The sequence below is a fragment of the Bos javanicus genome, chromosome 1 (genome assembly GCF_032452875.1).
Source record: "Bos javanicus breed banteng chromosome 1, ARS-OSU_banteng_1.0, whole genome shotgun sequence".
In the NCBI taxonomy this organism is placed as follows: Eukaryota; Metazoa; Chordata; class Mammalia; order Artiodactyla; family Bovidae; genus Bos; species Bos javanicus.
In genome coordinates, this window is record NC_083868.1 from 81,830,756 (window position 1) to 81,854,874 (window position 24,119).

At 37.5% G+C, this 24,119-nt stretch overlaps 1 protein-coding gene across 4 annotated transcripts in view; it reads right to left on the reverse strand.

The window, feature by feature from the left end:
• The window catches only part of SENP2 (SUMO specific peptidase 2), a 35,034-nt gene extending 10,915 nt beyond the window's left edge, over positions 1 to 24,119 (reverse strand). The window contains exons 1-14 of one of the 4 annotated variants that reach the window (XM_061413569.1): positions 23,820 to 24,119; positions 21,791 to 21,846; positions 18,183 to 18,316; positions 17,464 to 17,530; positions 15,718 to 15,808; positions 12,165 to 12,333; positions 10,246 to 10,349; positions 8,902 to 8,996; positions 8,118 to 8,176; positions 7,393 to 7,455; positions 5,273 to 5,449; positions 3,309 to 3,440; positions 1,916 to 2,119; positions 775 to 854 (exon numbers count right to left, since the gene is read on the reverse strand). In XM_061413569.1, the coding sequence (XP_061269553.1) occupies positions 775 to 854; positions 1,916 to 2,119; positions 3,309 to 3,440; positions 5,273 to 5,449; positions 7,393 to 7,455; positions 8,118 to 8,176; positions 8,902 to 8,996; positions 10,246 to 10,349; positions 12,165 to 12,333; positions 15,718 to 15,808; positions 17,464 to 17,530; positions 18,183 to 18,316; positions 21,791 to 21,846; positions 23,820 to 23,920 (1,532 nt within the window). In that variant the 5' untranslated portion in view covers positions 23,921 to 24,119. Of the gene's footprint in view, positions 1 to 774; positions 855 to 1,915; positions 2,120 to 3,308; positions 3,441 to 5,272; positions 5,450 to 7,392; positions 7,457 to 8,117; positions 8,177 to 8,277; positions 8,330 to 8,901; positions 8,997 to 10,245; positions 10,350 to 12,164; positions 12,334 to 15,717; positions 15,809 to 17,463; positions 17,531 to 18,182; positions 18,317 to 21,790; positions 21,847 to 23,819 lie in introns of all 4 variants that reach the window. The other 3 variants (XM_061413575.1, XM_061413583.1, XM_061413589.1) reach the window with 3 other exon arrangements.

A 24,119-nucleotide genomic window follows, 5' to 3' on the forward strand; every position in this document is an offset into this window, starting at 1 on the left:
TTTAAACTTCCCTACATTTTTTATTCTTATGGGTATTTTATTCAACACCCATATATAACAAGGATCTTTATACTAAATAATATAACCAAGAACTGATTACTGTTAACAACTTTTCTTCATATCATTCATTTAACAAGTTCCTTACTCAAGTATCCTTATTAAAATTAAAACCTGGAACCTGCATTTGCTTCCAGTGACCATAAGGGGTTCAAAATAGACTCATTTCACTGCTTTGCCTCCTCCCTGTGAAATTCTTATCTTATTCTTTACACAGCTAATAGGTGGCTATGCTTTAAAGGCAGGTTTCTAGCAATTATTATTGAAATAGCTGCCTACAAACCATATGTTTAACTTAAAAATTACCTCCAGATTCTAAGAGATGAACCCAACTTTCATGGAAAGCACAGGGACATGAATGAATGGGCTTAAGAAATTGACAGAACTAATTTTCCCCAGGTGACAGCTCTTTACAACATTCAGAATAGTGTATGAACCCCAGAGAAATCTAATTCAAATCACAGGATTCTAACAGGATACATTTTACATATGACAAATTTGTTTTCAATGATGCAATTATATAAGATTTCTCAGTAAAGATCTGATTTGGGGGTTATTTTTAAAGACAGATACAAGTCAAGTCCTGAACAACGGAGAAGACAGCCCTCACTACACATTAGACTACAGTACACCAGAGCTTCCAAGGATTAAACAGAAGAAAGACCACATAATGAAGGGTATACTGAGGCAACAGTGAAGCTTTCAGCCTTTACTTACAGGAGAATCTCACAGATCCTGTGGCCTTTTTGTCCCATAGAATCCAGATATTTAAGACACCTTTTTCTTAGGTCTATAGCCTATAATGGAAAAATGCAACATCCAGAAACAACCATAACAAGGAGAATTTTATTTCTAAAAAGAAAAGCATCTTTTAAACATCAATATATGTACCAACATGAGTGGATTTCTAAGACACATTGTTCATAAAACATCACAGATGACATGAGCTCCAGGCATATAAAATTATATTTTTCTATTCCTACAGAAAGGCCTAGAAACTTATTCCTCAAAACATTAGTGGTCCTCTCAGAGTGATGAGCTGCATTCTGGGGTTTTTAGGGTTTTTTGCCTTTTTCTTTATACTTGTACAATAAACCTGTTATCATCTTCTAAACAAAAGTAACAAAATAAACCATGTGTACTCACACTCTTTTCTACTAAAACTGAAAGCTCCTCCACTACACAGACTCTTCTAGCTTTCAAAACTGTTCAATTAAAGAACTAAGATGCGACTCTACAGAGTATGCCTTTAACATATACTACTGGACTCTCAGTGGACAGAAAAGAGTCGCCTTCATTACGGGCACACTTCATTTTATTGTGTTTGGCAGATACTGTAGTTCTCACAAATTGAAGGCTGGTGGCAATCCTGCATTGAGCGAGTCTATTAGTGTCATTTTTCTAACACTGAAGTGTTAACAGGAAGTGTTTATTTCTCACTTCACGTCTCTGTGTCATATCGTGGTAATTCTTCAAAATATTTCAAACTTTTCATCATTGCTATACTTGTTAAAGTGATGTGTGAACAGTGGTCTTTGATGCTACTATTGTGAAAGGATTACAACTCACTGAAGGCTCAGGTGATGGTTAGCATAAAAAGTATTAATTGATAAAGTATTTTTTAATTAAGCTATATGCATTGGTTTTTAGATATGATCCTACTGCAGACTTAACAGACTACAGTGTAAACTTAACTTTTATAAGCACTGGGAAACCAAGAAATTGATGTGACTCACTTTACTGAGATATTTACTTTACAGTGGTGGCCCATAACCAAGACTGGAATATTACTGAGGTATTCCTGCTTTTAACAAAACAGTCATTATCCAAACTCCAACAGTTAAGCCTCTCAACTTACCACCAGGCTCCAATGTACCTTCCGATGAATAGGCACCAGAATTAGTTCCTGTTCAAAGAGACTGACCCCTTTGGTCCATCTTTTCACTGCTTGGTAACCCCCAGACTTTAATTTCGGATAGAAGAAAGTACTGAATGCATAAAGTGCTGGATACCCTTGCCTTTTATTTCTTTCCACCAGGAGATTCATGTAAAAATTAATGACCTATAATACGAAGAGAGTAAACATTGGAATATGGCAAGTATATTATCAAAACTCAATTTCTACCTGAGTAGGATGAATTAGAAATAAGACACTAAGGGAAGGGACAGAAGATAAAAGGGCTATCTATGACAGAAGATGGAAAGCAAAAAATGATCAGTGTAAAATGGGACGGATTAAGAAGTAATGAGACTGTACTTCTGAGGCATATGAGTAAGAGAGCCAAGAGAAAGAACTCAAGGAGAAATTCTGCAACAACTAAAAGGTGTATGTAACTACACCACACATAAAACATGCAGAAATATTAACTGAAAGTGAATTTTACATAAATTATACCTCAATTTTTAAAAACTCATTGGAAAGAAATACACCAAAACAACACTTATTTTGTTTGCTTTTGAGTTGTGCCATTTTTTGTTTTCATAGAAATATGTACTTTTAATCATTTTTAATTGAAATATAGTTGATTTACAATATTTCAGATGTATAGCAAAGTGATTCAATTCTACATATATTCTTTTTCAGATTCTTTTCCATTATAGATTATTACAAGAGAGCTGTGCCACTTTTGAATGATAATATTGTTCCTTCACTTTTCCTATATTTTCTAAATTTTTTATAATAAACATATTGCATTTATAATATGAAACAGAAATGTTCTACTTCTACAAGAATGTGTTTATATGCCATGAGTCATGGCAAGAGGAAAGGAAGGCAAAGGGAGAAAATGCAGGGGGCTGCACAGCTGGGTAAAGGATCAACCAGAAAACTGGTAAGAACTAACACCTAGCTTTAGGTGAAGATGTAACAATACAAGACAATTAGGCAAATTTTTATACTTATCACTCAAATGAAATAAAGAAACACATACGGCTCGTGTAAGAATTCATCTAAAATAAATGATCACTTGTCTGCTTCCTTCTATTTATCAGTTGCACCCAGGGTTCATAAAAATGTCACTAATAAATGAAGATGTAGATGAAACAAAGCAGAGGCAGAAGAGGGAAACATTGCTAATTAAAGGCAGCAAACAATCAGAATTAACTATCTTTTCAAGGTTTAAGATGTGTTTGTTTTAGGTAAACTAAAGCTGCCTTACCAATCCCTTCTGTGTAGAAACCACGATGTTGCAGGTAGAAAAGAGTTAAGCATAATGATAGTCCAAGGGGTTAAAAAAAAAAAGACAACTTACTTCATCATTGAGCCAGTGATAGTTCCTCAAGGTCTGGATATCTCCTCGAGTGATTCGTAATTTGAAAGCACTACTTAGGATCTCATCCTGTGGGCCATGCCCTAGAGCATTACTGATTTCCTTTTCCATGTCCTGAATTATAAAGTCCAGAGGTTGTTACTTTAATAAAGAACCATTATCAGATTCTGAAAGTCTGAGATTGAAAAAAGCTTTTCATCTCTGTAATACTTGACCCTTAAGAAAAACTATCAAAGACCTACTAAATTAAAGGATAAAAAGATTTTAATTCAGGACCACAAAGCAGACTTACTAATGGTTATAAGAAATGCTAGCCCAATTATTAGCTGCTAGAAAAAGTTATTGGGTAAAAGTGTTTGAAGTATAGTCTCAGTTATCCTACTACCATTTATTGAGCACCATGAGCCAAGCACGTACCAGATGCTTGAAGTGCATCATTGATCCCTATCTGTGGGGAAAGTACTATCACCATTATTGGTGACACCAATAATGGTAATGTCACCATTTGGTAATGTCACCATTACCATTATAGAAGAGGTAAACCTCAGAGAATTTTGGTTACATGCAGAGTCATATGATGATTAAAAAACAGAGCCAAGATTTGAACCAGGAAGTGTCTAACTCCTGAACTTTGTTCTCATTTCACAACACTATAAAAGCATTTTCATACTTTCCCTAACTATCTCCTGAACCTTGATTTTAAAAAATCAAAGTAATAAAATTAGGGCATCAAAGAGATCATTCTATCCATTTCTGACGTGAAGAGAATAAGCAGAAACTAGAAAACTAGGCAGCAGTCTGGCAACTGAGTCCATATTGAATAGATGGCATCATTTTTCTAAAGAACTACACAGATAAACATAAATTTATGCTATAAGCCTGAATCTACAAACCAACTAGAAACTTTCATCCAAATATTTTCACTTCTGCTTCCTCTACCACTATACACAATTTTGCAACTTTATGGATCTTTCTCTCCACCTGCATGCCCAATACATAAAAAGTGCTCAATAGATAATCACCTAATAGGACATATGCTAAGACAACAATGGAGGAGCCAAAATATGGGCTCACTTTTAAAATGAGAATTTTTAACTACCTTCATTTCCTTGTTTTCTACAAGTTTTTACTTATTTGTTGTACAATGATCAATGAAAGGGGCATTTTAGAGAACCATAATCACTTAACAAACATTGCAATGAAAGGGAGTTCCCTGGCAGTCCAGTGGTTTGAACTCAGCACTTTCACTACCAGAGTCTCAGTTCCAACCCTGGTTGGGGAACTGGTATCCCATAGGCTGTGCAGCACGGCCAAAAATAAGTAAATAAAATAAAATGTTAAAAAGACAAAAACAAAAAAACTGCAACAAATCTCTTTGTAATGTCAAACTCATACTACATAACTCAAAATACTTTAAGCTTAGAAAAAGAATCTACAAAGAATCCATTATATTCCAAGATATGTGATAATTCTGTCCACTCACATTTGCTGAAATTAATCTAATCCCTTAGGCCACTTTTACAGATCAAGATGCTAAAGCTGAAACTCCAGTACTTTGGCCACCTCATGCGAAGAGTTGACTCATTGGTAAAGACTCTGATGCTGGGAGGGATTGGGGGCAGGAGGAGAAGGGGACGACAGAGGATGAGATGGCTGGGTGGCATCAGTGACTCGATGGACATGAGTCTGAGTGAACTCCGGGAGTTGGTGATGGACAGAGAGGCCTGGCGTGCTGCGATTCACGGGGTCCCAAAGAGTCGGACACGACTGAGCGACTGAACTAAACTGAATGATCAGTGTATCGACCTGCCCTTGGGCCTGATTTCCTTCACACATACATTCCCTAGCCTGGAGAAACTCCTCAAAACAAAACATGCACTCAAGCCTTGAATAACTAAGGTTATTTAAAAACATGCCTCTTATTTGATTAACATAAGAAACAATACCTCTGTAAGTTCAAGAAGATCATCTGTCCTTTTATCCCTCTCTTTGTTTGAGCAATTTTTTTCTTTTGTCTCAAGTATTGACATTTTCCTCCTGAGTAAGCCATTGCTTCCACTACCCAGGCGGAGTCGGGCTGACACTTCTTCAGACAGGTCGGGTTCCAGCTGAAGTCCCCTCCTCTGGTTAAAAAAAATTCCCATATTCTACTGACATGTTTGATATTTGTATATATACACATACATAAAACATGAAATATAAAACAGCACCATTATTTTGAAAGAAAAGAGAATTAGTAAATCCCCAAATGAGTGAAGTACAAAAAGCGTTATCTGCCTGTCCCTACAAGAGGGAATAAAAACTTCAAGACCTAAGGTTCACAAACAAGACACCTCAATTATAAACCATGAAACAGAACATTCATCGTTTTCCCAGGAGGTAGCAAGAAAATTTGGAGAAGGCAATGGCAACCACTCCAGTACTCTTGCCTGGAAAATCGCATGGATGGAGGAGCCTGGTAGGCTGCAGTCCATGGGGTCGCTAAGAGTCGGACACAACTGAGAGACTTCACTTTCACTTTTCACTTTCATGCATTGGAGAAGGAAATGGCAACCCACTCCAGTGTTCTTGCCTAGAGAATTCCAGGGACAGAGGAGCCTGGTGGGCTGCTGTCTATGGGGTCGCAGAGTCAGATACGACTGAAGCACCTTAGCCACAGCAGCAGCAAGAAAATTATTTTCACTTATCTCAATTAAAAATAATATAGTCAAAAGATATATTGAAAAACTTTAAAAAAGCAAAATATATGACCCTTAATCCTATCACTCAAAATAAACCACGGGTGGACTTCCGTGGTGATCCAGTGGTTTTAAGAATCCATCTGCCAATGCGTGGGACATGGGTTCGAATTCTGGTTCAGGAAGATCCCACATACTTCAGGGCAGCTAAGCCCCTGTGCCACAACTACTGAGCCCATGCTCCAGAGCCTGTGAGCCACAACTACTGAAGCCCAAGCACCCTAGAGCCTTGCTCGGCAACAGAGAAGCCACCACAATAAGAAGCCTGCACACCAGAGCACCAGAACTAGAGTAGGCCCCGCTCATTACATCTAGAGAAAGCCCACACACAGCAATGAAGACATAGCACAGCTAAAAATAAATAATAAAAATTGTATATTAAAATAAATAAATAAATAAAAATAAACCACTGCTATTTTTATACTAGGTAAACTTGTTCTTAGTATAAAAACAGTGGACTGGTTCAAAACTGGGAAAGGAGTACGTTAAGGCTGTATATTGTCACCCTGCTTATTTAACTTATATGCAGAGTACGTGTGAAATGCTGGGCTCGATGAAGCATAAGCTGGAATCAAGTTTTTGCAGGGAGAAATATCAATAACCTCAGTTATGCAGATGACACCACCCTTATGGCAGAAAGTGAGGAGGAACTGAAGAGCCTCTTGAAGGTGAAAGAGCAGAGTGAAAAAGCTGGCTTAAAACTCAACATTTGTAAGAAGATTTGTAATAGTTTCAAGTAAATATGAAATCTTGAATCTGAAAAGTCCTAAACAAATTTTATTTTCCCTAAAGATGTATGGGCTTCCCTCCCAGGTGGCGCTAGTGATAAAGAACTTGCCTGCCATGCAGGAGACATAAGAGACACAGATTCAATCCCTGGGTCCAGAAGATCCCCTGGAGGAGGGCATGACAACCCACTCCAGTATTCCTGCCTGGAGAATCCCATGAACAGGGGAGCCTGGTGGGCTACAGTCCATGGGGTCGCAAAGAGGCGGACATGACTGAAGCAACTTAGTGCACACAGCACAAAGATGTACGGTTTTAAAAAAAATCTCCAAAAGAAGCCAGGCAACACAGATAAGGGCTGAGATGGAGCCAAGCTGGTCTCTCTCACAAAGGTGGCTACTGCACAGAGATAAAAATCTGGCAACTTAGAAGAAAGCCAAAGGTGTGTATCTTCAATGCTTGCTGCTTTTTCAAGCAAAATAATGGAATTAGAAATTAAAGTAACAAATATCATCTTTCTTATTTTTCATGGGCACCAAAATTTTAATGTAAGTCACGTGAAAGAAGCAAAGGCATAAAATTTAACTGAGGTTTCTACTTACACATTCATTTTCTAGTCTGATTCCAACTGTCTTTTCTGTATCAGAAATTTTCCCCTTTGAACACCTGAGGAAAAAAACTGAGAAATTACAGACTGGATGATTTTAATCTGGTACATGTTAAACTAGTTTTAGAAATAAGATTTAATAATTAGTAACAAATATTGCCTTGAGTTTATATAGTCCTCTAAACCAAAAGTTAGCAAAATTTTTCTAAAAAGGATCAGCTCATAAGTATCTTAGGCTTTGCAGGTCTTTTGGTTTCTGTCATATCATCTCAACTTTGTTGTTTTCAAGCAGCCCTATGCAGCATGTAAATGAATGAGCATGACTGTGTCCAATAAAAATGTACTTACAAACAGGTAGACCAGATTTGGTCCATGGGTCACAGTTTACCATACTCTGCTATAAATGGACCAGCAACTAAAATCCTAAGGCACAGAGAACTGCCTTCACCGTTCATATACTTGAGATGCTGATCACTAGGTCACTAGAACTACCCACCACACTCACAGTCTTATCTCAGCAGCACTCATTGATGCCTCCCAACCCCTAACGTCTAGGAGAGAAGGGCACCCTCCCAAGCTAGGGTGGGCATCTTACACAAGAGCTACCTATATACCGACATATGCTGACTGACTGCCAGAGCTGAGGAGAGTTCACAGTTTCACAGATGTGGTTACTCTTAAATACAGTTTATAAAGTAAGAAAATAACGTCAGGGACTTTCCTTGCAGTCCAGTGGTTAAGACTCCACGCTTCCACTGAAGGGGTCACGGGTTCAATACCTGGGTGGGGAAGTAAGATCCCACAAGCCGAGCAGTGCGGCCAAAAAAAGAAAGAAAGAAAATATGTCAAAAGAGAAGTTAGAATAAACCGAACGGTGTACCTCTTTTCACTTCTCACTGAACACAGAGGTCCCCTTGTTTCAACAACTCTATCTGTGAGAATGGTAAAAAAAAAAAAAAAAGTGTTTCCTTTGTTAATCAATCATATAGCTAGCATTTCACCTTAGTCTCCGAAGTATGAAAATACTCATTTACACTGAAATGCTAAAATGGATTCCAAAGAGATTAGTGTTTATACAAATTAAGTTGCTAAAAAATGCTGCATAAATCTCTTTCTCCTTTACATATAATCTTTAGTGTAAACCGGCTAACATCTGCTTATTTAGTAAGCTATCACTTAGTGTTATTTAGTGAATAGCAAGTGGAAAAAAACAAGGATATTAATATAGGAATACAACAAAACTAATTTTAGGCTCACAAAATATATGCTACAATATAGGAGCTAGGAAAAATAATCAAGAGGTTATTTTATAGATCAGCTTTAACTTGAAATAGTTTTCTTACTAAATTACTAGTACTGGGTAAGTCAACAGCCTGGGGTCTGACAATGTTTTAAAGTTTGGTACACCATCTTTCAATAGTATTACATTTTTCAATTTTATATGCTTTTGAACTAAGTTCAACATATTAAGGGTATTAAGATAGGGCTAAATCTGGGAACTCACATTGCTTTGGAACAAACTGAGTTGTTTTGACTCCATGACTTTGCTCTTCCCCCCAGCCTTTGGTCTTTAATGTGTCCATCTGACTTCTTTGAGAACTTAGAAACACAAAAAGTGAAGATCAGATATAAAAGGAAAATCTATCGTAAGTATTCACTGTCTCTAACTGGCAAACTTCTCTAGACAAGAGTTACTGATTACCCTGAAATGTCAACTCACAAGAGAGAGATCACAATATAGTATCATCTGAGACCAGGATAAAAGGAGTCTGATCCTGATTCTAATATTCCAGCCAAGATACCTAACCTCCAGTTTCTCTACCATAAAACTGGATGTTTTCAATTCCCAAAGCCACCTTGACTGAAAAATCTCAGAATGATAATACCCAAGTTAAAAAATGAAAGATTTTAAATGATATACTGAAATGCATCCCAAAACAACACATTAAAAGCCGAATGACAAAACCAATAGTTCATCCTGCTGCTTCCAACAGTGGGTAGTCAAAATGGAAAAAAACAGGAACATTTTGACTGACTAAACTGAGCATTGTTTTGAAGTTCACAACTAAAGTTAAAATTTCCAAATAATCCCTTGTTATTTCTGCAATCAACAAGCTAGACAGTCTTGTGACTTTTTCAACTTATTGTTACATAATCTCTGGGATCCCCCTCTGTGTATTCTCACACCACTTACTAGAATTATCAAGTAGACCTCAATCCTGAGCTCATATAATCTTTGTCCCCTTTCTACAGAGAAATAAAAGGCCAGACATCAATTCCTTGTACCATTCTCAACTATTTTGTGGACTCAGCACATTTAAGTAACATGTAGTCTTACAAGGAACATTTCTTATGACTTGGGGTGACTTTAATCTTATCTGTAGAGTAGAGAGTTTCCAACTGTGCTAAGATCCATCCACTAAGATGCCTTAGGGACAATGTGTCTTTAGAGGCAGTGGTGGGAGGAATAAGGGGAGGTAAGGGAGGAAAAGGCAGGGGAGAAGAGGAGGAGAAAGGAAGACAGAGATTGTGAGAAATGTGTGTGTTAGGGAGGCTGAAAAAACACTCTGCTCCCTGGGAATCCAACTTCAACCAATGATTTCACTTTTCTATATCAGAGTTTCATGTAACAGTTCACTTGAACAAAGGACTCTAAAGCGAACAGAAAATTATATTTTGTAAAACCACTGTTCTATATAATCCATCACAAGATACAATGTTCAAATTATAGGGCTCCTGCTTTCAGTATTAATCTCTTTTTTCAACAAGCCTTTCCCAACAATCCCCTCTACAAAAATAAGAAAAAAAGTTGTCTGGCAAAGCATTTATCTTGTTAGCTCATCTTTACCTTTGATGAGTTGAAGCTATAGGAGAAACACAATTTCCATGACCACCTTCTTTAAGTCGCTCCAATAACCTCTGGTATTTCTCTCTTTCTTCTTTTTGAACACCCTAAGTAAAACAAAGCATTTAGGTAACTACTAGCACATCAAACCTATAATTAAATCATAAACAAAGACTAAGAGGTCAAACGCAGCTTATGAATGTTTCATTCACCAGCACATTCCTTTTTTTATCTCAGTGTTCTTTTAACTCCTTTGATTTTACTTACCAATTTTATAACTTGAAAAGAGAAAGCCCCCCAAAATCTGGCCCCTTTTGAAACACTGTATTAACAAATGGGAACTGTTGGTGAGCTATTCACTTCAGCCCATTTCACTCATTTATATTATTTGCTGGACCCTGATAGCATGTGAGTTTTTGACAGTGGAACTAGGTTAACCATAAAAAAAAACTCAGCACAAATAATCCACTTGCACATTCAGAACATTCAACTTCCAAAATGGAACTGGTCTTACCAAAGACACCACTGACCCTCTATGGCCAGATCTAACAGACACTCTTTCAGCCCTTCTGTCACTTGACCTCTCCAGTTCTTCACCTTGCCACCCTCACCTTGCCTTCCTGGACAATAAATTCTCCTGATCTCTTGAAGACTATCTTTTCAGTCTCCAGTAAAGATTATTTCTTCTTCCTGCCTTTAACTGTTGATGGTTCTGCAGATTATCTCTTCTCACACTACATTCTCTGAGTAATCTCTTCAACTCCCTTGATTTATCCAACACCAATATGCAGAAGATTCATAAATGTGTCCCTAGCCCTGCCGCCTTTTCAAAACTCCCATCACGCATATCCAGGAGTCTAAGGGATATGTCTGCTTGCATGTTTCACAAGCACTTTAAACTTCCAAAACTGAAGCGATCATCTTCCCCTAAATACCTAGGGTATCTTGGCATAAACTTATCCAAGATTGAAATCTGGGACTCAGGTTCTTCCATCTAAACTTATATCACACTTAACCAGTAAATAAGTTCTTGATAATATTACCTCGCAATATTTCTAGAATACAGCCTGTATATCCCCATATATATCTTCTCAGTCCCCAAATTCTCATCTGCTGCTGCTGCTGCTGCATCGCTTCAATCGTGTCTGACTCTGTGCGACCCCACAGACGGCAGCCCACCAGGAGGAGATATTAAAGCACTTTAATACCTTTCCTTAAAACCCCCTCCAGGGCTGCAGTCCATTGCTTTCGCTGCCTACATTTTTTCTGACTACATTATACAATTTAATGTATAAGCTCCTAGAGAACAGAGACAATATTTTATTCAATTTTGAACTGCTGGGACCCAAGTAAGTATTTCTTTGATGAACTAAATTAAGTGGTTGAGAAAACCATTTAGCAAATTACAATAGGTAATGGTCTAGGGGAAATGCCAGAGACAGGAATAGTTCTAAATTCTCCCAAAGTAAGTGAAGACTTCGAGAAGGAAAGGAAGATTGCTGATGAACACATCACACTAAGTGCCCTGAAAACCTAAGGACAAAACAGACATGTACACCATTTACATTCCTTACTTAATCACAGTTATTACAGCTTATGAAAGAAACAAGTTAGAATAATTCAGGCATCTAAAACAAAGAAATCTATAATCATATCTTTTCCTAACATGATTACTTTTCCTTTCTTTTACCTGAAAACTGACTAAATTACAATACGTATAGAATATCTCTAGAAGGATACATAGAAGTATCAAACAGAAGCCAGATACAGGAGGGAGAGTGGGAAATTTACAGTCCCTGTACATCCTTTTGAATGGATCCTTATTATCTTTTGAATTTTGTACCACAGAATATATATTATTTATTGCCACCGACCCCCAATTCCTAAAATTACTTTAGCGAGATCACGCTAAAAGGGCTTACCTCCTCCACAGTACAATGAGGACGCCTCAGACCCTTGCCACCCTCTTCAGAAATCATCTCTGTTACAACCTGCTCCTGAGGCCTCCACATTAAAGAACTCTCTGGATTGCCTTTGTTGTGGCGACGGCCACCTGGTCTTCTAGTATAGCCTTCTGAGCTCAAAGCAAAACTGAGAAAAATAAGAAAAGAAAAAACAGTTACTCCCAAGCTGCTTAAATTACTGGAGTTTAAGCTCCAGGCCATCCTGTGATTAAGCTGACTCAGGTTAAGCTTGCTCCTGACAACTACCATTCACAAAAATCAGATCTCTGGAGTAGAGGGCACCACAAAATTCTGTGATAGAATATCTATTAAATGTAAATGTCTACTAAAACTAAGATGAACCACCAGGGCTGCCACATGAAAGCCTCTGCCCTCTTCCTCATGCCCAGTTTTCCAACTCCAAATCTGGCTTCAGCTCCCTATTACACTACATACCCTCCTCTGGTACTGCACTTTTCCTATAGTCATTTGGCACCACTGCAATTAAGTATTGGTGTGATTGTTTAATGTCTGCAACCCACACTCAAGTTTAAACTCCATGAAGACAGAGATTTCATCCTTTCACCACTGTATCCTGGTACCTGAGCTAAGTCAAAAGGCACTCCATCAGTGTCTGCTGAATAGCAAACTAATGAACAATAAATTAATAAATGCTAAAGAATCAGAAGCCATGAAACCCCCACCTAGTCACTGTTGCTGCTTGCCTCTCCTGACATTACCAATAACGGAACAAACTGACATCATGTCACTCCTGATATGGTATTTAACAAAGGACACAACAAGGACCTCCTTGGCAGTCCAATGGTTAAGACACCGAGCTCCCACTGCAAGGGGCGTAGGCTTGATCCCTGGTTGGGGAACTAAGATCCCACATGCTCGATGGCAGGGCCAAAAAAAAAGAAAGGACACTATATCACGTAGGCAGTATCTTTACCAAAAAAATTTGCATGATCTTAAACAAATCATGAGAAAATGTCGCTTTGTACACTTTAAAAATATTCATGCTATTACAAAGTGAGACGAGGGGTTGTTCTAGATTAAAGGAGATCAAAGAGACATGAAAATTAAATATAATACATGATCCTGCCCTGAATTGTGGGCCAGAAAAAATAATCTCTGTAATAGAGAAATTTAAATAAGATTATATAATAGTATTACATCAATGTTAAATTTTCTGATTTTGGTAATCTAGGATTATATAAGTGAATGTCCTCATTCTTAGAAATAAACAGTCAAGTACTTATGATTAAAGGGGTGTGAGTCTAAGATGTACTCTCAAATGAATCAGCAAAAAACATTATGTACATATAACACAGAATGATAAAGCAAACTGGCAGAATGGTAACAACTCGTGGGTCTAGGTCAAATCTATTCACCTACAGAGTTTCAGAATACATGAAGCTAAAACTAACATAACTGGATAGGAGAAATAATCAAGTCCACAATTACAGCACAAAACATCAACACTATATTCATCAATCATCAAAAAAGTAGACAGAAAATCAGTAAACATTATCAGCAAATAACTGATATTTATAGAACACTCCACCAACAGTAGCACAATACACATTCTTCTCAATGCACACTGAATAACACCCAAACTACATACTCTTGTACATAAACAAATGTTAACAAATTTATTTTTATTGTTCATATTTTGGCTGCACTGTACAGCATGCAGGATCTTAGTTTCCCAACCAGGGATTGAACCCATGCCGCCTGCAGTGGAAGTACAGAGTTTTAATCACTGGACTGTCAGGGAAGTCCCAAATGTTAAAACATTTAAGAGAACTGACATCATACTAAGTATATTCTCTGACCATATGAAATTATGCTAGAAATCAATAACAGAAAATATCTGAAAAGGCCCAAACATGTGGAAATTAAACAATTCTAAATAATTAAACTTTTAAACTTCTAAATAATCACAGGTTAAAGAGGAAGAGTACAAATGAAGAGTAAAATGAGGAGTATAGGCCTGCTGTTTTGTAGAATTAACTTTAATTTCAGCTTAACCAGTTTTCTTGTAATTACATTCAGATTATTGATCTTTGCAGGAATACTACAGTAGGTGATGATGTCTTGCTCAGTGCAATGTATCTGGAGGCCAAGACGTCAGTCTGCCCACAGTAGGTGATTTAAACTTTGTTCTTTGGTTGTGGTGTCAGGCAGGTTTCTCCATCGAACTTTTACTTACTACTTCCAGCTCAACTGATGATCCCTGTATAAATCAGTTGTGATAGTTACAAGATGGTGATTTTCTAATTTCATCATTCCTTCTATCCTTAATAGTTAGCATCCAACTTAAAGGTCTTTTCCTCTCACATTATGTATTTATTTATTAACACATCTATATTCCTGTCGAATAAAGATGAAATGAATAAAATTTTATGTTTAACTGTCCCTAAATTTTGAAGCATCCTTTAATTGCTAGCACAAGATGTTCCATGATCATTTTTTACTATCTTTCCTAACAGACCCAGGTATCAAACCTGGGTCTCCTTCACTGCAGGCAGATGCTTTACCATCTGAGCCACCAGGGAAGCCTCCTAACCCTATAATTAGCCATTTATCCAAGTCCAGGGAGCCTTACTTTTTAAAGTTAGTGTCTCATTTTCAAACATGAGTGGATAGCCAGGGATTATCAGGTATTTGAATAAGAAAAGGTAAGACCAAAATAAACCAAAGGAGGAATTCAAAGGAAGCAGGCAAAACAAGGAGAAGTAATTGTAAAATAATGAACAGCTTAAAAAGATAAAAGTTACTGCATCTCTGTAATAAGAACCCAATGCTTGGAGAAAGAAAAAGTCATGGGGAGTACGGAGGGGGAGGATGCTTACAAATTAAAAACTATGAAGCCAAAAATATATATACGCATATATGTATATGTATATACATATGTATATATTTTTAAATAAAAGATCTTTTTTAAAAGGGCAAGGATAACAACAAAAGAGAATATATAGAAAAATTATATCAATCCAGGAGGTCCAATATCCAAGCAACAGAAATTCTAGAAAGTCAGAACATAAAAAGGAGAAGAAAATTACTAATAAAATAATAATAGTTCATTGCATACATGATTTCTGCACTGTTCTGTATGCTTATTATTCTTCAAAAAATGTTTATGAGTGACAATTCTTTTTAAAAGGGGAATTCCCTGACAGTCCAGTGATTAAGATGCCGTGCTTTCACTGTCGAGGGCCTGGGTTTGATCCCTGGTTGGGGAACTAAGGTCCCACAAGCTGCACAGCATGCCCACAAATAAAAATTAAAATAATTTTAAAAAAAAGTTTTTCAAAAGTATATAAGCATATGATACAGCAGAAAAGAGTAACCTGTACTTGAGTACAAGTCTCTCATCAGCTATATGATTATTTGGCAAGTTACTAACCACAAAGTACTTATTTACTAAGATTATACAATAGAATAAAAGCGAAAATGCCCAGCAAGAATGAGCACTTAAAAATTACCAAGTTTCCATTTACAGAAGGGCAGAATTAATGCTTACCCTAAGGAAGGCAGGACTCTGCGTGGCTGATCTCGAGTTACTGTCACTCTGATCTTTGGATAGTCACTTATTCCATTAGGAGATTTATTACCTATTTTTAAAAACCATTTGTAATTGTAAAAGAAAAACACAAAGAAACCTGTGAACAGTATGCATTAGAAAAGAAAATCCATAAGCAGTCTATACAGTAGAACTAAATAATTTTTTTTCAAATTCTGTTATTATCTAGCACAAATTCTGTAAAAGTTAAAGGAAAAGCAATAGCGTTTAATCTGTCTTTGCTCTCAGGTAGGCAGTAATAATTCACAGGAAAGCTTTACTAGTTTTGCTTGCTGGGGCTAACAAGAGGCATGAGGAACTTAAAGATTATAAACTCTTTGTAATCTAGTCAAATTGAGTAAATTTTTTAAATTGTTTCTTCTTCTCAAGAAAACAGAAGTATTTTTAAATGAAAATCTGCTATGTTACTACATTTACCAGAAGTTTCCAATACCTGTGCGATGGTCACTATACTTCAGCCACATTTTCTGCTGGAGCTACTACAGGGCCTTGGAGTGCAAAGAGATTAAAGCTGAACTTGTTTAAGTCAGTAGCAGCAAAACTTAAACTGACCTGCATTCATTTGTTTGGAAAGCCTGACTTGAATCGGTGTTCAATCCTGTGGGGTTCTGTGTGTGTGCTTAGTGGCTCAGTCATGTCTGACTCTTTGTGACCCCATGGACTATAGCCTGCCGGGCTCAGGATTCACCAGGCAAGAACACTGGAGTGGGTTGCCATGCCCTCCTCCAGGGGATCTTCCCAACCCAGGGATCCAACCCAGATGTCCCGCATTGTAGGCGGAGTTGTTGGGATTCTTTAAATATTAAATAAACAAAGAAAAAATAAAAAGAAAAAAAAGAAAAAGAAAAAATTCCCAAAAACACGTCCAAGAGTTACAGATTAGAGACTGTGGATTTCTTTACGAAAGAAATCTGCTCTAGGAATACCTGTGCTTCTCTCAATAGGCTCTGCATACCCACAGAAACATAGTGCTAGTACTTCAGACACGAGGTAAATCTGGTATCTCCTCTATATGTCAATTTTCTGAATGCACAATTTCTCTAAAAGCTTTTTCCCTCTTTCTTTCAAACTGTTCAAGCCTATCTGTGTAGCACAGATCACAGTCATCTTCAGGACTCTGTCTTCCTATTTTTTCCTGTCAGGGAATTTTATATCATATATAAAATAATTACAATTCAGTTTGGGGGTCTCAGGATGATACAGAGATTCCTAATCCACAAAACTATGAGAACTGGGAACCTCAGGTTACTCCCCAATCAGATGATGTCCCTCAAAGGCAAGGTTTTATTATTTTGCTATTTTATTGTTGTTTTGTTACTTTGCTATTAAAGTTTTACTATTGTTATTTTGTTACTAAAGGTTTTATTATTTTGTTATTCCTGATAATTTAGCAGAGTGCCTAACATAAAGTAAGCGCTCAGGTAACATTGTTTTTGTTTTGTTTTTTCTTTTTAATGAATAAGCCCTGATCTAAGTCACATTAAAGACACTGATAAAGCAAATAGGAATCATAACAGTAAATTCAAAGACAATACTAAAGGAAAGCTATTGGCTTTTTAGAATGGTAGAGACTATGTCTATGCTTTCATCCAAAGCCAAATCAGTATTTTCCTTTCATATTCCCAAAACTCAGAGAAAAGAAGTGGGAGGAGGAAGGGGAAACAGAAATATTTTTGACCACCTTACCCAGTTTTAGCATGTTGTTCCAGGATCCAGAACCATTCAGTTCAGAAGATGAAGAGTTTGAAAACACCTTGAAATCAAAAAGAATCACCTCTGTAATAACTCTTAGAATTTAAATAAGTTTTAATATGAAAAAAAAAAAATCACTCTGCTGGTAATGATTTAGTTACCTCACAGAAGAAATTTCATCAATTATACCAAAAGTTTAATTTGTCAAGACTCACAAAATGACATAAAAAGTAACAACTGAAGATTCTTCACACATACTTAAATGAAAAAGCAGATGTAGAGTTGACCCTTGGTCAACAGAGTCTGAACTGTGTGGATACAATTAAATGAGGATTTTTTCAATAGTAAATACTAAAGCATTACATGATTACCAGTTGGGAATCCATGGATGCGAGACTTTAGATATGGCAGAACCATGGATCTGGAAGGCCAACTACTGAATTTTTGACTATGTGGAGAGGTGGGGCCCATAACCCAAGCATTCTTCAGGGGTCAACTCTATTAGTAATTAGGCTCTTTATAAATATTTTTTAGATCTATAATCTCTTAACCTTTAATTATTTCATTTCTATATAAAGGCTAATTAAGACATGAACATTTCAGAAAGAAGTCATTCTACACATTAATTCCTAAAAAGAGAATATTTCTAAAATTTAACTTCAATGATTAAGTACAAAGACTAGTAGCTCCAATGAAACCTTATCCTCACTGACCTCTCCTGAAGGGACCACATTCCGTGTTCCATTACAAGCAGAAGTTACCATGGGCTTTGTGGTCAGCTGGAATGGAAATCCAAACAAGCTGGCAGCATTGTACAGACTGGTTTTCACTTGATGAATAAAGCAATCTGGAAAGTGTAATATAGATTACATATACATGTAACTATAGAGTAATTAAGCTTCAAGCAAAAGAAAAATTATATCTTAGAAAAGGCCTCTCTCAATTTTTATTAGTAGTCCTGTCTTCAACCACTGAGAGAAAAAAGTAACTGTAAAAATAATTTTTCTCATATCTGAATATCTGCAATTTCAGCATTGTGACTTTGGAGTTTTTAAGTAAAGTATCTGGGAGGCTACAAAAGCATGAAATCACCACCTAGCAAATTACATACCAATTCACACACACAATAAAGGCCATAAATGACAACTTTCAAGCAATGAGTTCCCCAGAATATATACTGTAAAATAAATCTTTCCTAGAGAGATAAGGGTATAAGTTAGACAAGGTGGAGCATATAGCTACTAGGTATAGCAGAATTCTATAGGAAGCACTACCATTAACTCACTGATTTGTCCTTACTTTTCAGGCAAGTACCAATACAGCTGACCTAAACAACAACTTACCTAGTGCCTGTTTTATCTTGGCTACATTCAGGATAGAAATTAGTGAAGTATAAGACATGTGGTTCCTAGACATCCATGACGGAAACAAGGCTAGCCTATACTGGAGAAGATGTGTTGGAAGACCTCAGACTCATCCCTCCTTGTCACCAAAAATAAAGATTACAAACTAAGTAAATAAATAAGGGTGGAGGGGATAGATTTCAATGCTTTCCCCACTTCCTCCCTTTAGCTCACTATCCCTTTCTCACCTCCTACACTGCTGACTTGTTTTTTACAGTTCCTTTTCTATTTCCTAATTAATGGTGTTCTAAAGCACTAGCCTGAGTGCTTTAGAACTACATTCTGCTTCACAGGAAAACAGCCTGAAAGTGAAAAGGTGGCTTTTAAGCATCAAGCACTCCAGAACATACAAGATATAAAACACTTTCCAGAAAAATAAATGAATAATTTAAACAACAGGAAAGGTGTGCTAAATGGGTAAAGCAGAATCCAATTTTAAGTAATCTGTCACTACAGAATAGTTAGAAGTACCAAATTTTGCAAATGTCTTCTCATTTTAGGAATAGGAAAGAATTTCAGGTTAACCCTCTAATAATGTTGAGGGATAACACTCTCCTGAGCTGTAAGTGGGAGAAAAAGGACTTCAGGAATTGGCACTTACCATCCAGACTGCCATCCAGACCTCAAAGGGCAGGAGGTACTCTTAACATAAATAGTGGGCACAAAATGTACTGTTGTATTTTCCTACAAATTTTGTCAAAATCTGAATGTACTCCAAAATTATATCAAAAGATTTCATATATTAAAAAAAAAGAGAACAAGGTTAGAAGGTCCACTTCATCTGTAAAATGAAGATGAGACCATCTTATTTTGCTGAGACTACACTACATAGACCTCTTTGAATCCCTTTCAACTGTAAGATCGAGTCTGCAATTCTAAGCTCCTCCTTATTTTCATCCTTCCTTTTCTTCTCTCCAAAGCAACCAATAGATTCATACTGTCTGATATAGTAGCCAGTATCCACAAGTGGCTACCTAAGTTTAAATTCAATTAAAACTGAGTCAGTTCCTCAGTTGCATAGCCCCACTTGAGGTGCTTAATAGCCATCAATGCAGAGAGTGGCCAGGACTGCTAGAGACCTTCCCAAGCTGTGCCAGTAAGTATTGTCTCTGTTATCTACTGCTTCCCCCTTGGGAAGTTCCCTTCTATAGTTTCTAGTTAGAAATCTTTATATTTTGTGGAAATCAAGGAAGGAGGGAACTTTAACATAGAAGTCCAAGATAACTGCCAAAATTATTGCAGGAACCTTCTCTAGTATCACTATCAAATCTTTAACCATATACAGTTGTTTATTTACATTTTTCTATAAAATTGACTCTTTTTTTTTGGCTAAACAAAACTGATTCTTTTTTTTCTTTGGCTAAACAAATATATTTATAAAAGGTTACTTTATATTGCTACCATTAATGTAAAGAAACCTCACTTGCCTTATGAGGAAATGAAAACACAATATTAAGTTCTAGATGGGCCTGTTAAAAAAGAGACAATTAGGTGGCGCTAGAATCCCAGAGACAGGGGAGCCTGGTGGGCTGCCGTCTATGGGGTCGCACAGAGACGGACACGACTGAAGCGACTTAGCAGCAGCAGCAGCAGTGGTAAAGAACTTGCCTGCCAATGCAGGAGACCCCTGAGGGGAAGATCCCCTGGAGGAAGTCTTGGCAACCCACTCCAGTATTCTTGCCTGGAAAATCCCTTGGACAGAAAAGCCTGGTGGGCTACAGATATAGGGTCAAAAAGAGTCAGATATGACTGAAGCAACTTGGCACACATGCAACATGTATTACCCAAGTTTTAAATACATGGTAGCATTAAATTAACATGTTTTCTGCTTAAAATAATCAGAAATTAAAATAACTGAAAAAAGATGCAATATTTTTATTAATATGAATAGTTTATAACATAATTCAGATGTTACTTAATGCTATGAATGTTGGATCTCCTACAATCATTTTGTGAATTATTAGCTCTCCTATGTTTTGGGAATACTGTCCTAATGAATTCAGTATAAATTCCTGTCAAAGTCCCTCTATATTTTGAACTCTCTCTTTTGTCAACTTTTTCCCTAAGTTTTATTTGCTATTTCCTGAATTGCACAACTTTCCCATACTGTTCCCTCTGCCTAGAATGCTTTTCCTTCCTATTGTTCTCTGTTGATATCCCATCTTTCCTTCAAGACTCATCTCACATATTAGCTCCTTCATCAAATATTTATTGAGACTCTTAACCAGAAGAAAACTGGACAGTATTTTGTTACTTCCTTTCTTGTTGTCATTTATCATATCCTCATGGACATTAGTATTATTTATAACACTTGTCTTAAAACCCCCCACTAAATAATCAGACACCTCCTACAGTTTTAAGGTCCATAAAATAGAGACCCTGTCATACTCATTTTTATATTTCCTGTGGAACCCAACACATTGCTTAAGAGTAAGACAGGCTCAATAACCACTCATTGGATTTAAATGAAATCTTAACACAGACAGGGCCACTCTTTACCTCATCTGGAGGTAGATTCAATTAACATGCATTTTTGAGAAAGAGGAAAATATTACTATAGTAGGTCCCCTGTGCCTTTTCCCTCTTATCTACATCATTTACCAAATGATGTCTAGTCCTTCAGACATAGAGAAGGAAACAATTTGAGGCAGCAGCTTAGACTGACTCATTCAGCTATCTCAGCACCTTTACTTTATAGGAAGATTAGGAATTTTGAAGCGTACTTTCAACACACAGATTTATCTGGAAAGATACTTAAGTCTCTGGTAATGCTGGTTACCTCTAGAAAGGATAACTGAGTAGAAGAGGGAGAGGAAAGAGACTTACATTTCACTGTATGTACTTTTTATCTTTTGAATTTGTCCACACATATATTTTTCTTACTTAAAAAACTAACTTTTAAAATTAATATTTAATACCTAATCTTGGTCTTTTGGCTGGTATTTCATCAGCGTCCACTGTAGAAAACAGAGTGCTGAAAAAAAGAGAAAAGAGAGATATATATGTATATATGCATATCCACACATATGCATTTCTATAAGCTTACTATTCATACAATACACCATCTTCCATTCACTTTGTCAAGAGATCCAACTGATGTTTACAATATAGTAGGCCTCTAGTATTTGAGGATGTAACACTATGGTTCAACTACATGAGAGAGATCCAAAACTCCCTATTATATAATAACCTGTAGTCTGGCTAAAATACAAACATGAAACCAACCAGATATCACTTACCTAGTAAAGGAAAACACGTAAAAGCTTAGGAGTATGTTATTTCTTTTCTTTACAGAAATGATTTAAGAATAATTTCCTTTTGAAAGATGACACTCCCCACAAGAGAAAGTCATTTTCTACTTCACATAGAAATAGGAAACACAAGATGACAAGACGCCTTAAAAGACAGTTCTCAGCCAGAAAAAGGTGTTATATTTAACTACATTTTTATCATGGAAACTATATTACTAGTGATAACAAGAATTTGGAAATTCAAGAAAATTTTGGGGCCTATGCTTCAAGAAAGTTAAAAGTTCATGGTATAATCATCTTTCTAAAGATGGACTTAAAAATGGTCTACATTTAAAAGTTATTTGAGATTAAGGATGTGTGGTAAAGAACAGGATTTTGATATACAAACCACTGTTTTCCTGACCAGTAGAGGTTCATAGTAAAAATAATAAAGGACGAGGGAGAGGAAATTAACATTTCTCTATTCAATAAATAAGTAGCAAGTGCCTATCCACATGAGCCTCTGCACAAGGCCCTTGGGACAAAATACATAAACACTACCCTTACATACCCTAAGCATCATTTTAGGCACTTTACAACTTGTTCTCAAATGATGCCTATATCAACCCTGCAGAAAGGTAGAAAGAATATGTTGAAACCTTGCCCTCTCCGGAACACATGATGGAATTTTTAGTCCACAACTAATTCATCAATGACCTGCATTCTTAGACTCACATATAATTCTTAGACTCACAAATAATCACCTTGCTCTCTCAAGCTCCAAGAAACCACCCTCTCACGATCTTGAGGCTTAATAAATGAAATTAACATTTGATCATTAAAAGTTGTGGGGATTATGTATAGAATTGGTATGGTATTTTATTCTCTAGATTAATTCTTAAAGAAGGTGGTAGACACTAGGAAACTGGACAAACCAACAGGCAAATGCTAAGGACAACTTTTAGTTTCCCCCAAATTTTAACTTAATTTTAGAGTACAGATTAGTGATCTTTTAGAAGGAAATGGCAACCCATTCCAGTGTTCTTGCCTGGAGAATCCCAGGGACGGGGGAGCCTGGTGGGCTGCCGTCTCTGGGGTCGCACAGAGTCGGACAACACTGAAGCGACTTCGCAGCAGCAGCAGCAATGCTAAAGCACAGGATCACTCTCCCTCCCTCCCCAGCAAAACACACACACACACACACAAACGCAAAGTTTGACAGCTGCCTTCCAAACAAGACAGCTACTGCGTCTTGGTGCTAAGAGAACAGAAAGTGTAGTCAAAACAGCTTTGCGGAAACTATGAAGTTCACTTCCCTTAACTACACTTATTGCGCAGAGATGACACTTGGGAGTGTGTTTTGTAAACAATGAGCCACACAAACACAGTATTCCTTCAATTTTAAGTTTTCAACCTAAGAGCAGCAAAATATGATTTAAAAAAACCCATTTGTTGATAGAAACCAGCTTGGACTCTAAAAATGAAGATATTCACATCACCGACCACTAGTCCCTTTCATCATCAGGAGTCGCATCTGCACAGCGCCGAGGAGCGACTACGTCACCGGGACACCCGCGACCCGCACCTCTAACGCCTCCGCCCAGCTACCTGTTTCTGCCGAGCGGGGCCTGCCTGGCTGGATCACGCTACGCCAGCCGAATCCGGGGTGGGGGAGGGGGAGAGAGCCAGGCCGTGGCTCGGCCCCCTCTCCTCTCACCTGTTCGAGCGCCGCCTCTTCAGGAGGGCCCTGGCAGAGGGCACCGGCCGGTCACAGAAACGGAAAATGGTGCCGAGAATCCTAATCAGCCATTTGTACATACCAGGCCCAAGCAGCAGCGGCGGCCGACACACCCCGAGACGCAAACCCCAGAGCTGTCGCCGCCGCTGCCGCCTTCGCTGCCTCGGCCACCGCCGCCAAAGCTCAGTCGCCGACTTGTGACGCGATCCTAGGGCCCAGAGATACAACGTCCCCAGGGCTACAGGCGGCCCCCGCGGGCCCCCGCTTCTGACGTCACCT